Source organism: Phocoena phocoena, chromosome 16 (assembly GCF_963924675.1).
Source record: "Phocoena phocoena chromosome 16, mPhoPho1.1, whole genome shotgun sequence".
NCBI classification, from domain to species: Eukaryota; Metazoa; Chordata; class Mammalia; order Artiodactyla; family Phocoenidae; genus Phocoena; species Phocoena phocoena.
Window position 1 is genome coordinate 80,552,273 of NC_089234.1, and position 15,831 is coordinate 80,568,103.

The 15,831-nt window shown below is 41.4% G+C and overlaps 1 protein-coding gene across 1 annotated transcript in view; it reads right to left on the bottom strand.

Annotated features, from left to right (window-relative positions):
* Positions 1–2,437: 2,437 nt before the first annotated feature.
* Positions 2,438–15,831, bottom strand: part of DISC1 (DISC1 scaffold protein) — a 288,333-nt gene continuing 274,939 nt past the window's right edge. The window contains exons 13-14 of the mRNA XM_065893936.1: positions 12,649–12,766; positions 2,438–2,577 (exon numbers count right to left, since the gene is read on the bottom strand). Of these exons, the coding sequence (XP_065750008.1) occupies positions 2,438–2,577; positions 12,649–12,766 (258 nt within the window). The remainder of the gene's footprint in view (positions 2,578–12,648; positions 12,767–15,831) is intronic.

Genomic DNA, 15,831 nt, shown 5'->3' on the forward strand with positions numbered 1-15,831 from the left:
TTGTGGTCTTGACTGTCTCCATACAAGCTTGGATTTTTATTGCTATTACTTTGTGGCTTTTAAGTTCAAGCCCTGATCTCTTCTTACGTTGTCCTGATAGAAACTGCCCTATATAATGATTTGGGATACACAGTCCTGGGTCTTCTGGGGTCACAGTGGTAGAAGAGGGGCTTGTCCTGAGAAGGTCATGTGGCCAGAGGCAGCACCCTGGCCTTGTACAGGCTTCCTGGTTGCCTCTGACACCAGCACAGACCACAGATGAGCTGTAGCATCATTCACCTGCCTTGATCTGGCATCTCAACAAGGAGATGGACGTGTTGCCCACTGGGGCCACCGGAGAACCCTTATTTGGGGCACACTCAGACAGTCATTAGCTTCCAGAATTTTCAAATACATCATAACCTCAAAGAATTATTCATGATGGTGTCTGAGTAAATACAAAACACTTGGGTTAGTGACGGTTAAGATGCCTTGTGGGGCTTTTTAAAATGACACTTCTCAAAGTAGGGATTCATGAGAGACGATCCTGACTCTTTCCAAGTTTTGCTTCACTGGAATGAATTCAAGGATTCAAGAATTCCATGTGCCATATGACTAGTACATAATTATTTTTTAGACATGATACATAATTCAGGAATTTGCTCCATCATTGCAAAACCAAGCATTCCTGGAACAAACTAATTACACTTATTATTAAAATAAGTATAGTATATATTTTTAAATGCTCAACAGAAAATTGCAGGAAATACAATCAGAAAATTCACAATGTTATGCTTTTGCTTTGTCCTCTGGACTATGGCCACTTGCTGGCTTAAGCAGGGCCATATCCTGACGGAAGCACAGCACAGCACGGAAGGCTGAGCAAAGCACCAGCTGCCTTCCGGAAACGGCAGCATGACTTCAGGAAATGACAAACATTGTCTAGTGTCCATGGATCCTGATGGAGGCAGGAGCATCTCACTCCTGTATCAGAGACAGAAGCGCAAAAAGACCAGTTAGTCAATTACACGTACAAACTGCGGCAAGTCATTATTAACTCAACACTGCAAAAGTTTTGAGTTTCATCTCTAATGCTTACATAAGTGATGGAAATCGGCGTTTGGATCACGACGCTCGGAGAATGCAGTGCTGCACAGCACTAGACTGATGGAATATTAATAGAATTTAAAATTTAAAAACCCTATGATCCATTAAACGTGGGAGTTCGGGGTTAGACAAAAACAAGAGGGTTTCCTCATGCCAAGCATTATCACAGGCTGATATGCTCATTGCACCGTGGTCTCCAAGCGGGTGATGGCATGGCACACTTCTCAAATGGACTCACGCCAAAGGAGAGCCGTGCGACTGTGGAGCATCTCTCAAGGCTGCCTTCCTCAGCGCACCTTGAGGAGCGCTGCCTGGTGAGCTCAGCACTGCCTCACTGAGTACAGCACTGATTCACTGAGTACAGCACTGATTAACTGAGTTCAGCACTGCCTCACTGAGTATAGCACTGCCTCACTGAGTACAGCACTGATTCACTGAGTACAGCACTGATTAACTGAGTTCAGCACTGCCTCACTGAGTACAGCACTGATGAACTGAGTACTGCACTGCCTCACTGAGTACTCTTCTGCACTGAAGGTTTCTACATCCATGTCCTGCCTGACACTAAGTGAAACAGGTTCAAGGGAAAATAGGAGAGGATTAAACGTTTAAACACGTCCCCTGACCAATTCATGCCCCTCACTCCCTTCCTGCTCTCATCGTGGGTGAATTTCAGAATGTCCTGATGAAACATCAGGGACACATCCTGGAGAGACAGGCAGTGCCAGACAGGACAACCAGAGGGCTACACGTGATAGTCTGTCTCTTTAAAAAATATATATCGTTTGGAATTTTTCATCTTAATTCTTGTGAGATTATAGAGAATCACAGGGGAAATTAAGGTGAAAAGCTGTTAATTCCAGATTCTGGGGTTAATTAGCTCCCTTATATCATGTGCCTGTAGGAAGGTGTAATGGGTATGATAAGAGAGACATGTATGGTTTCTTTTTTATAAGTCCTTAAATCAGGAGATATTTTAATTGCATCAGAAAGCAAGATGGTACAGGAAAAGAGACGTCTTTCTAGCAGAAATCACCCCAACTTCTGTCTAATGGGGGCTGAAATGGAAAGATTTTTCAAGTCCTGTGCGAGACGCTCCTGTTAATTAATGACAGTAAAGGTGCCTCGGACCAACATTTATAAGGAAATCGGCAGTTCACTCCCCCTGCCTATTCCAATCTGCAGACGCCCTGATCTCAGGATCGGGAGAGCGGACCATTCTTCTGCTGGGCGACACCCATCTCCGTAATTGTTTCGGGCACACTGGTTATGCAGAGGAGGTGGGAGAGGCCCCGCAGCACCCACGGTGATGACGCAGTCACTCACCCTCCTTCCCCCATCCCGTGACGCCTCAGGCCGGTGCTTCCCGGACACCAGCTGTCCCACAGGAAGCTGCAGCCTCCCTCTCTCCCGCCTCCTTTGCTGGTTGGAGCTGCAGGATCATGGCCTGCAGAGTTTCCTTCACCATCTGGAGCTCCCTCTTGAGAGACTGTGCACACGTTAAGGAACACAGGCGAAGGTGACAGGCGGCCCTCTGCAGCCTCTCAGGGATCTGGTGAGAGGCACCTGCCTGCTGGAAGCAGATGGGCACTCCCCTCTAACTGCGGTTTCAAGTTCCTCCAAAGTGTAGGCATTAAATATTAATACCAATGCTACGCTTCTTTTAAGAGCAACTGCAATTTCTAGGAGGCCTGAGGTCATTCACTATCTCAAGTAAGGTTTCCAAAAGGAAAAGGAAGAGTCAGCTCTTAGACGGAGACAGATGGCAAACTGGGACGCTCCACGGAATATGGTCAGTGTGACTGTATTCCTGCTCAGCCCCAGGCTGGGGGAGGGCAACTGTCACATCCAAATGCTCTGACAGTGGAAAGGGCAGAAGGCTGGAACTCAGAGCTCCAGGACTGGGGGCCACCATACAACCAGACTCCGAGCGATGAGCTACAGTCCCTATTGGTCATCCGCCAGCCTTGTCACCTTGTGCAAATCACTCTGAACCTCAGTTTTCACACGAAACAGTGACTTCTAAACCCCGTTAGGGTCTAATCTGCTGTCACGTGTTATTATACTCCCAGGTGCTTGTAAAATAGCCATTCGGGGCCTTGCAGATTTGACGGAGTGCAGGGAGCTTGCCTTTTCTGGGTTGGTTGGTTGGTTTTTCTTTAAATGGTTGGGTTTTTAGTTTCATAACCTGTAAAGTTGTTTCTCATATAAATAAAACAATCATAGAGAACTCAGTGAATAATTATATGGAATAAATAATATGCCCGCCATTCTCTGAAAAGATGAGCTCTCTTCTAGGGGTTTAAGCTGGGGAACATTTAACCAACAGTGATTTTCCTGTCTGTCCACAGTCAGGCCCCTCTGTTCTTTCCCTTTTGTACCAGAACAATCCTAAGATAAATATAGGAGGAGTGATGGATAGAATTCTTTTAACTTAATAAGCAAACTAATTTAACTTCATCTAACAGGAACTAAGAGGAAACACAGAAATATGTTGACACCACTTAGATGCTGTTAAATCATCACAAGAGGTCAGACCACTTAAATATTACTAGATCAGATGTGGAGAAAACAGAAAGCTTTGGGAAAAGCAGTTTGCAGAAATCTTCCCACTCACAGACTGTCCACACCTACTACAATGTGGTTTTATTTAAGTACAATGTCAATGCAATGTCAAGAGAAAGAGATATCTTTAGGTTATGACTATGGAAAGCTTTCTTTTTTCCTGTTTAAAGAAGGAACTCCAAAGGATCCTGGGAATTATGCAAATGAACCTCACCTAAGCAAAAATGCTGAGCCACCTTGACAAGCCTCTGGCAGCTTTTCATCCTCTTGAATCCCCACCAGACTTCATCATGCATGTAATTTACATATACCCTACTATGATGATTCACTCCTTGCACTTGAACTTGAGAGGAATGAGGATGGGGTTGAGGAGATGGGCAAGAGGTGGGGCAAGAGAAGAAAGTACCCAATACTTGTGTTTTCTTTCTTCTTTTTTAAAAGACTTCATTTTCCTGCATTTCTCTGAACAGCTCTGCTAATCTTTAGTGAAAACACATATGACTTTATACAAGCAAGAGCATAAGTGGTCCCAGGCAGAACAAGCTGCAAATGAATCACCAAGTTATGCTACATTTATAAAGAATAAGCGTGGCGCTTAAGCAGTTTATGAATCTCGACAAACTCCCGAGACTTCGTTACCTTTGATATGCAGCCTGGGACTACAGGCCCCGCTCTGTAATACGCTGAATGACGACCAAGGTTTTTAGAGAGAGAAAAACTGAACCAGACCGAACTGCTTCTTAAAGAACTCGTAACATTTCTGGCACTGGCAGAACACACTGAAGATGTTTTTAAAAAGAGAGTGAGAGAAGCCACAGAAGAAAAAGACTAAGTTATATAACACATCAGCCCCTCAGACAACAGACAACAGTCTCCAGGGACACAGGGAGGAGTGACAAGCAGAGGGATTTGAGGATGTGACCACCAGCTCTGGAACCTGGAAAACCATAGAATGCTTTCATTGTCTCACTCATAAAATGCAGATTCCCATACCGTCTTCACAGGGCTAGGGTTAAAAGAAATCTTTTTTCTTGTGAGAGTATAGTGCCTTTTGTGAGATGAGGTTTAAGGTTTATTTACTAAAATAGCAGAGGTTGTTCTGTCTAAGTAGGGCCAGACCTCAGAAATCCTGGAAACCTCCTTTAGAACCTATGGGGTAATAAACATCAAAACGATTAAAATCACGTTTTATTTACGAAATACTTCCCTCTAACAAGCCTGCTTGTATGATTCCATACTACATGTGAGTTCCAAAACATTCTGAATGTGCTTACATGAAAGAGAGTCCAGGATAAAATGTGGAGTGAGGGGGGGGGAAAGCAAGTTGTGGAACAATGTGTATGGAATGATCCTAATTTTGCAGAAACAAAAAGGACAATAGAGATAAGCCATGTCTAGCTGGAAAAGCACCCTAGGAGGACACAGGGGTGGACTTCTCCTAGACATTGGTACTGGGAGGGAGATGGAGCCTTTTTTTTTTTTTCATACTTCTGTAATATTCACAATGGACATGCATCCTTTCATAGTTCAATGTGTTTGTTCAAAAAGATACATGCATCCCAATGTTCATAGCAGCACGTTTCACGATAGCCAAGACATGAAAGCAACCTAAATGTCCATCCACAGAGGAATGGATAAAGAAGATGTGGTACATACATACAATGGAATATTACTCAGCCACAAAAAAAGAACGAAGTAATGCCATTTGCAGCAAGGTGGATGGACCTAGAGATGATCATACTAAGTGAAGTAAGTCAGACGGAGAAACACAAATATCATATGATATCACTTACATGTTGAATCTAAAATAAATGATACAGGTGAACTTATTACAAACCAGAAACACACTCAGACATAGGAAGCAAACTTATGGTTACCAAAGGGGAAAGGTGGGGGGAGAGATAAATTAGGAATTTGGGAGTAACATATACACACTACTATATATAAAATAGATTATCAGCAAGGACCTACTGTAGAGCACAGGGAACTATACTCAATATCTTGTAATAACCTATATGGGAAAAGAATCTGAAAAAGAATGTGTATATATATATATATATATATATATATATATATATATATCTGAATATATATACCTATGAATATATATCTGAATATATATATATATCTGACTATATATATGAATCACTTTGCTGTACACCTGCAACTAACACATTGTAAATAAACTATACTTCATAAAAAGATAATTAAAATTTTAAAAATAAAAAAGCAGATTAAGCATTTAGTGAAAATAATTTAGAAATATCTTAAGAGAACTATCTTTTTATCACAACTCTTAAATATTAGGATAGGCTTAAGTTAATCTATTATTCTGATTCAGCAATTTAAAAAAGCTTTAAAAAAAAAAAGAAAAAATACTAGAAACATTTTCCCATCTAGCAGTTGGGAAAATAATCACGTAGATAGAGATCCTCACTCTTTCCTTCATTCAATCAAATACTCAAACATTTCACAGCTCCTACTGTGTGCTAAGAAATGTTCTAGACATGGGAAGTAGGGGAGTGAACAAAGTCACTGCCATCATGGGGCTTATGTGCCACTGAGTGAGAAGAAAATAAACACACAAGGGCATGCGGATAGATCGTGAGATGGAGCCATGGCAGGAGTTGGAGCCGGGGAGAGACGTGATCTCCCTGGCTGCTTTAATCGTTAGTAGATTAAAGGATGCGAGGGCAGAAGCCTGGAGGTAAGAGGAGGATTTTGCAATAATTCAGGCCATAACCAGGTGGTGGCAGTGGAGGTGGTGAGAGATGGTCAGATTCTGGATGTTTTGAAGATGGCACCAATGGCATATGTGACGGACTGGAGGTGAGATGTAAAGGAAGGAAAAGGCAGCAAGAATGACTCCCAGATTTTTTATCTAAGCAACGAACTGGAAAAATAGACTTGCAATTGATCAAGAAGGAGAAGACTGGGAATGAGTCAGGGTTTTGGGGGGTGGGAGTGGGGAGGAACTGGAGTTTGGACACGTGAAGTTGGAAAAGCCTATTTGTCAGCCAAGTGGAGATGCTGAGGAGGAAACAGACGTGAGTCTGAGGTTCAGAGAGAGGTCCAGGCTGCAGATGTGCACTTGGAGGTTATACTGAAAAAGATATCTTTACAAACATTTTTGCAACATTTTCTCACTGATTTATAGAAAGATAAACTAACCCACTGGATACATCTAACCAAAATCTTTTTTTTTTTTTTTTTTTTTGCGGTACGCGGGCCTCTCACTGTTGTGGCCTCTCCCGTTGCGGAGCACAGGCTCCGGACGCGCAGGCTCAGCGGCCATGGCCCACAGGCCCAGCCGCTCCGCGGCATGTGGGATCTTCCCGGACCGGGGCACGAACCCGCGTTCCCCGCATCGGCAGGCGGACTCTCAACCACTGCACCACCAGGGAAGCCCCTAACCAAAATCTTAAGACTACTGGAGTTGGATTTTCTGATTGCTCCTCCAATAAGCTCATTGTTTTTTGTCCAAGTGCTGAGGAAATAAAGTAAAACTCCAGTACTGGAAGTTATGTGTATAAGAGGTGCTCACTCCATCTAAGTGCGAGAATAGGTCTCCAAAGAGTTAAATGATTCTTCGAATGCCTGCGCCCTAGAAACCTCTCTAGCTGAGTATGTGTATCATTCCTCTGTAACAGATGTGCCACCAAACATCTGTGGCACCTAAGAAAAGTGCATTAATTACAACAGTGGCACAAGGATTAACACGCCAACATCTTTAAAAACACCTTTGAACCCAAGACCACCTTGGGATAGACTACACCTGAATTAGGCAAGAACATTACTTCTTTTTTTATCTCTTTTTTTAAAAATTAATTTTTATTGGAGTATAGTTGCTTTACAATGTTGTGTTAGTTTCTGCTGTACAGCAAAGTGAATCAGCCATACATATATCCCCACTTTCTTGGGTTTCCTTCCCATTTAGGTCACCACAGAGCCTTGAGTTCCCTGTGCTATACAGTAGGTTCTTACTAGTTATCTATTTTGATACATAGTATCAATGGTGTATATATGTCAATCCCAATCTCCCAGTTCATCCCACCCCTCGTCCCTTTGCCACCTTGGTAGCCATACGTTTGTTCTCTACGTCTGTGTCTCTATTTCTACTTTGCAAATAAGATCATACTCTTGATAGTAAAATTGTGCAGACCGTGTTTGCAACGAGCAAGGAATAAGACAGCAAGGCATGTTTCACAGATGTCTCGCAGTGGTTACACAATACTGTCTTTTAGGGCAGCCATGTGCAAAGATCCTCAGATTCTCTAAAAGGGGTCTTTTGTTTATATATAGAAACAACTGAGTGATTTACTGCCAGTTGAGATGCCAAGCAATCATTTTAGTAGCTGGGTCAAAAGTAGGTCTTCAGTTCACCTGCCCTGAACTAGTTCGCTTCCAAAAGAAACAACAGGTCTCCCCTGGTGGCGCAGTGGTTGAGAGTCCGCCTGCCGATGCAGAGGACACAGGTTCGTGCCCCGGTCCGGGAAGATCCCACAAGCCGCGGAGCGGCTAGGCCCGTGAGCCATGGCCGCTGAGCCTGCGCGTCCGGAGCCTGTGCTCCGCAATGGGAGAGGCCGCAACAGTGAGAGGCCCGTGTACCGCAAAAAAAAAAAAAAAAAATAGAAAAAGAAAAAGAAACAACAGTATGTCCTTTGCAACAGCTACTCATTTGCTAAATTATTTCTTCATATCAGCAGTGATTCCTCAGTCCTGGGAATTTTCTTTCATTCCCAAAGCCAAAGGTGAAGGACACAGTTGTTGAAGAGCAAAGAGGAAAGCCCCGCCTACACGCGACCTGCTTCAATGGATGTGATGCTTGCACAGGGGCCCTCCCTGTGGTGCCCACCTAGGGCTAAGCCAGCAGCGCAAGCCCGGTGCCCACACCCTCTCCTGGGCTCCCTCCTCTCCCCCCTGTGAGGCTCCAAGTCCTGCTCTTGCCATCCCACTCCCTTTGGTGGGAGCCAAAGGGAAGAGCACCGGCCGCCATATGCATATCAGCCCAGGGTACGCAGTGTTCAAACAGCAGCCTCTTAGGGTCTCAGTTTTCTCATCTGTGAAACTGTGGAGCTCCATGATGGTCACAATCCCTCTCGCAGCTCTTTAGCCCTAGAAGCAGAAAGCATTTCCAAGGAGGCAGAGCAAGCCCCTCAAACTCCCCTTCCCTTTGTCTGTCACAGCTGCACCTTTGAAAGCTGAACCAAGCAAGGGCTCCTAAGGGGATGTGTTGTTTGTGCAAGTGCCTGGATGTATTTAGAGTATTTGCATGCCATCAAGCACCACCAAAACGAATCGATTAGGCACCACGTGTTCCAAATAAACAGAAAGAACGGAATTCCGGGAGTGCTTCCTGGAGGTGAATGCAAATAGAAACACAAACAGAGTAAGTCTGCCCCTGTCTTATCTATGACTCAGAGGCGAGCAGAGCTGCCCTGGGGGCTCCGAAAGACGCCCAGAGTCCAGATCCTAGGTGTCCTTCTTTCCTTTTGAAAGTATGTAGTAGAAGCTGAAAGAGAAAGGAAAAACTCTCTGCTAAAAAAATCCACTTAACCTAGATGGTTTTCAGTTCAAGCATTATAAACCGGGAGGAACCATTCCATACACTCAAAATGTTTTTCAACACCCAACTGCTAATTAGGATCCCAAATGACTGTGAAATTATACTAGAGAGTCAGACTAATGCCCCTGAAAATCCCGGCTTGAGTGGCAGTGAAGTCACACCTCCCACCCTCGCCTCAGACACCAGGCGTGAGTCACCTCTGCGAAGCCAGCTCTTCCAATTAATGGTGCAGACGCTTCTCACATGCTCGCCCCCAGGTGGCTGACGGGCTGGGGGTGTTATTCGGCTACTTGTAATTCAGTGAGCCTGTCAGGATGATGAAGAGACACGGCCTGTCTTCTCCCCCTCCTCCGATCTGTCAATCCAGTGTCTTCTTCATAAAAGCGAGAGACTCCCAGCCAGTTGCCTGTGGCCTTGATGTTAAGTCAGGATGCCCAGAGGATCTGTTGGGAAACTCAACCCCACTGCTGCTGACTGGTCCGCCCTCTGCTGATGCCACACTACCAGGGCCCTATCACACGAAACGGTTTCTGCAAAGCTCCGTGCCTTCCACTCGGAGAATGAACATCTGGAGTGTCCAAGGCTTGAATCTTCTGGACACAGACACTGATGAGGACGCACATGAATCACGTTCCCTCCGCAGCTTTTGAACAGGAGGCTCTGGCGGAGCCCTTCATGGAATCAAACCAAAATGTTACACTTGCTGGGAAATTCTTTCCTGTTGCTGACGGCAAGCTGTTTCTTTCAACTGCACTCGGCTTTGTCTCTTTGATCAAGAATGGAAACACAAACCAGTCGGAGTTTGGCCAGAGGATTTCAGCGGCCTCTTGGAATCTCTAGATAAGTTCTCATTGGAAACAAGGGCTTTGGTTTGTGTAAGAAGCCTCCGCAGAGCCTTGTAAATATGTCTTTCTAACGTAGGGCACCGAGCTCCACTTGAAACTATGCTTTGTTAGCATTCAAAGATACCTTCTGTGTATTTACTGTCAATCCGTGACACAGAACGATGCCACGGTTTCAGGGGAAAGTCTGGGTCGAAATCCATATTGTGGTGTAGAGGTTTTTTTTGCTGGGGGAATGATTGCAGTATCTAAAGCAGTGCTTCCCAACCCTGGCTTGACATGTCCTCTCTAGATTCTCACTTATCTCAGCAAGGATCAGCAAAATTCTCAATACACGTAACTTCACTAAACAACTTTTGTTATAGCTTAATATTTTTATAGTAACTGTATGTTCCACAGAACAGGCCTGTCCAGCTACTTATAGGCATAGCTGCCTCCTGATTGGCCGTGAAGGACCATGGGGCTTGTGGCTGGATGCTTCTGCCCCCTCATCAGAAATGACCTCGGACCAGCCACGCAATTTCCAAGCCTCAGTTTTCTCAACTATCAAGTAGGAAGAATAATCCCTATCTGTCTACGGCAGTTTTATTAGAATTAAATGACCATATAAGTCACTGTGTAGTTACCAATCAGTTCTTTCAAGGATTTATTACAAAATGATTGAATCAACTTACCTTGAAACCTCAGCTATAAACGGGGTGTCTGAGCTTGTGACAGACACTGAGAATGGTTTTCTACCTAAAACCAAGCACTTTATCTGACTTTACAGATGCTTCAAGAGGTTTTATCCACTCTCTGTGATTCCCACCGCTCCTGAATCTGGCTTGGATTGGCTGTGGGAAAACTAAAAGCATTTTTTAAAAAACATCTTTATTGGAGTACAATTGCTTTACAATGGTGTGTTAGTTTCTGCTTTATAACAAAGTGAATCAGTTATACATATACATATGTCCCCATATCTCTTCCCTCTTGCATCTCCCTCCCTCCCTATCCCACCCCTCTAGGTGGTCACAAAGCACCGAGCTGATCACCCTGTGCTAAAAGCATCTTATTTATACACAGCTCTCTCTTCTCAGCCTCTTCCCTACCACCCAACCCTGTTCAGGAGAAAACCCCATTCCCTAGAATCAAACTAACCTTCTGGAAAATTTCTAAACAAGAGACTAACACAGACCCTGATTGCAGCTCTCAGAACTGCTACCTGAGCCCACCACAAACTGGAGGGATTTCCCACTGAGGAACAAGCCCACATGCTAGACTGCAGCCAGGAACCCCTCTGTATGCACTGGCCGTCTGCAGGGCTTTGCTCCCAGGTACTCACAGCCGGTTACTTGCCCATCTGCTGGAGGCCGTGCCACCTTACAACTGCTCAATTCTGCGTGATCCATGAACGTGGAATAAACAAAAGTGCAGAAAAAAAATGCTTCTACTGTTTCTTTGGCCAACTTTTTAATAAGAGCTTAAACACCAGTTTGTAAGGGGCAGGGAGTTACCAAAAACAGAATGTCTGCTTTTAAAAATCCACCTTGAGCCATGTGAAAATAATCACGGATTAAGTTGAAAAAATCTGCTGCTAAGTTTAACAAGCAAGGCAAAAGATTTAAGTTTGTAAGGAGGAAGGAAACGCAACATTGAATCTGTCATTAAACCGTGGATCTGAATACTTGTGATTAAGATTAATCCTTGACCATCCAAAGCTCCTTAAACATACACATACATTCACGCACACACACAGGCTCCCGATAAAGCATGGTAAGAACGAGGATTCTGAAAAGTAAGACAGCGATGAGAAGCAAAGTCCAAAATAGCTACATTTCTCACAAATACATCTAATAAAAGTCACACTACTGAACAGAAAGGATGAATGAACAGAGATGTACTTTCATCTAGAGAAGTGTCAGCTTACGATTAAGTAACCGAAAAGATACAGAATGGGGCTGTATAGGCCTTCATACGTCTTGCACCCACCCATCTGCCCTCGAAAGAACTAGGCAGGGACAAACGGAACGCACGCACATGTGATTCAGTGCTCCACCTAAGCCAGTAGATTCTTGTGCATCTTGGTCACTGGCAACTGGTTTTGATAAAGGTTATTTGCAGACGTGACAGGAAATGCACTGAATCTTGTACAAAGGAGCGATCCAAAGTCCTGTTCCTTGTGACACTCTCCTGCCCGTTATACGGCAGAATTGTATGGAAAAGAAAACCAAAGATGGATTTGGGTTTCTCAGTATTCAGAAGGCCCCCGGAAAACTGAGGCAGTCAGACCCATAACCGTCTGAGCCCCACAAACCCAGCTTCACAGCCCCTGAAACTACACTTTTCTTTGGCCTCGTTGTGTGCTTGTCTGAACCGCACTTCTAATTTTTAGCCGTCCGGTTTAATAATCAAAAACGCTGACTTACCAAAAACTAGAGAGAAACATCGCATACTGAATAATCTCAGGGATCTCAGGTGTGTGGAACTCTAAATACCAGGAGTATCTGTCTGTTTGCATCTGCTGAGGCATGGGGAAACGGTATAATTTTTTAAGACTTTCTTTTACAAAATAACCTGACAGGTGCTTTATCTGCAAGAAAAAAAGGATATGAATGAGATCTTCATCGTGACTATGGATCGCAGTGTGAAGTTGATCTTCTAAGTATAATAATTTCTTGCCAATGGCTTCACATTTTTCTCCAAGTTCTGCGGAAAGGATGTAAGATTCCTGGCCAGAGAAAAAGAAAAAGATCACTCACAAACTACAGATTTTTTCAGGGCTGTGAACACATCTGTGATTTATCCAATGGTCCACAAAGGGAAGACTCCCCTACAGAGCTGCACCAGCTCCTGCACCCCATTAGAATCATGCCAGAACCTCTGTCTTCCCTGGAGGTCATTCTTGAGAATGACAATTTCAGGTTGTTACCGAATGATAAGCTGTGTCTACATAGCTCCACAGTTGACCTCCCTCATCCGGTCATTTCAAAGACCTAGTTCCAGTACCTCAACCCCTAAAGTGGATTTATCAAAGGGGAAGCCTGGGTCTTCAAGCTGCATCCATGGGCAAACTCACACTAAAATAGGAATGCTAACCAAAGAGGGACTGGGCAAGTCACGAGAGCAACTGAGCTGACCTGTGAGAACAAAGAGATGTTCCTCTAGGGGTACAGGAATCTAATAGGACACTGAACGCTGTTTGCATGCTGTCACAGTCCCTGAAAGCTAGAATATTGAGGAGACTTTAAATGCCACGAGGTGTATGTTATATGTACAGCTGCTGCCACTGCCAGCGTAGGTATTGATTTTCCCTCTCCCTCACCAGAACGTAAGCCCCATAAAAGCAGGAACAATGAATGTCAAGCCCCGTAAGAGCCCAGACAATGATATCTTGCTCGCTGCTGGGTCCAGAGCTCCTGGCACAGTGTCAGACACATGGTAGGCACATGGCATTCATTTCTTCCATGAATGAATAGCCAAGTCTGGGAGCTCCCTCCTTCTCAAGTGTTTCCCCTTCATACTTGTATTCTACACATGAACCAGCAGAGAGCCCTCTTCATGTCACTTTCCTGTACAAAACCACCACATGGAGAACAGTATAGAGGTTCCTATAAAAACTAAAAATAGAGTTACTGTATGATCCAGCAATCCCACTCCTGAGTACATATCTGGAGAAAACGCTAATTCAAAAAGAAACACACACCCCAATGTTCACAGCAGCACCATTCAGAATAGCCAAGACATGGAAGCAACCTAAATGTCCGTCCACAGAGGAATGGATAAAGAAGATGTGGTACATATATACCATGGAATATTACTCAGCCGTAAAAAAGAATGAAAGAATGCTGTTTGCAGCTACATGGATGGACCTAGAGATGATCACATGAAGTGAAGTAAGTCAGACAGAGAAAGATAAATATCACATTTATCCACTTATATGTGGAATCTAAAATATGACACGAACTTATCTATGAAACAGAAACAGACTCACAGACATAGAAAACAAACATGGTTACCAAAGGGGAAAGGGAGGGGGAGATAAATTAGGAGCTTGGGATTAACAGATACAGACCACTATATATAAAATAGATACACAACAAGGACCTACTGTATAGCACAGGGAACTATATTCAATGTCTTATAATAACCTATAATGGAAAATAATCTGAAAACGAATATATATATGTGTGTGTGTATACGTACATATATATATGTGTGTGTATATATGTATATATATGTGTGTGTATATATGTATATATATATATGTGTGTGTGTATATGTATATATATATATGTGTGTGTATATATGTATATATATATGTGTGTGTATATATGTATATATATATATGTGTGTGTATATATGTATATATATATGTGTGTATATATGTATATATATATATGTGTGTGTATATATGTATATATATATGTGTGTGTATATATGTATATATATATGTGTGTGTATATATGTATATATATATATATGTGTGTGTATATATGTATATATATATGTGTGTGTATATATGTATATATATATATATGTGTGTGTATATATGTATATATATATATGTGTGTGTATATATGTATATATATATGTGTGTGTATATATGTATATATATATGTGTGTGTATATATGTATATATATATGTGTGTGTATATATGTATATATATATGTGTGTGTATATATGTATATATATATATGTGTGTGTATATATGTATATATATATATGTGTGTGTATATATGTATATATATGTGTGTGTATATATGTATATATATATATGTGTGTGTATATATGTATATATATATGTGTGTATATATGTATATATATATATATGTGTGTATATATGTATATATATATGTGTGTGTATATATGTATATATATATATGTGTGTGTATATATGTATATATATATGTGTGTGTATATATGTATATATGTGTGTATATATGTATATATATGTGTGTGTATATATGTATATATATATGTGTGTATATATGTATATATATATGTGTGTGTATATATGTATATATATATATGTGTGTGTATATATGTATATATATATATGTGTGTGTATATATGTATATATATATATGTGTGTGTATATGTATATATATATGTGTGTGTATATATGTATATATATATATGTGTGTGTGTATATGTATATATATATGTGTGTGTGTATATGTATATATATATGTGTGTGTATATATGTATATATATGTGTGTGTATATATGTATATATATATGTGTGTGTATATATGTATATATATATGTGTGTGTATATATGTATATATATATGTGTGTGTATATGTATATATATATGTGTGTGTATATGTATATATATATGTGTGTGTATATATGTATATATATATGTGTGTGTATATATGTATATATATATGTGTGTGTATATATGTGTATATATATATGTGTGTGTATATATGTATATATATATGTGTGTGTATATATGTATATATATATGTGTGTGTGTATATATGTATATATATATGTGTGTGTATATATGTATATATATATGTGTGTGTGTATATATGTATATATATATATGTGTGTGTGTATATATGTATATATATGTGTGTGTGTATATGTATATATATATGTGTGTGTGTATATATGTATATATATATGTGTGTGTGTATATGTATATATATATATGTGTGTGTATATATGTATATATATATATGTGTGTGTATATATGTATATATATATGTGTGTATATATGTATATATATATGTGTGTGTATATATGTATATATATATGTGTGTGTATATATGTATATATAT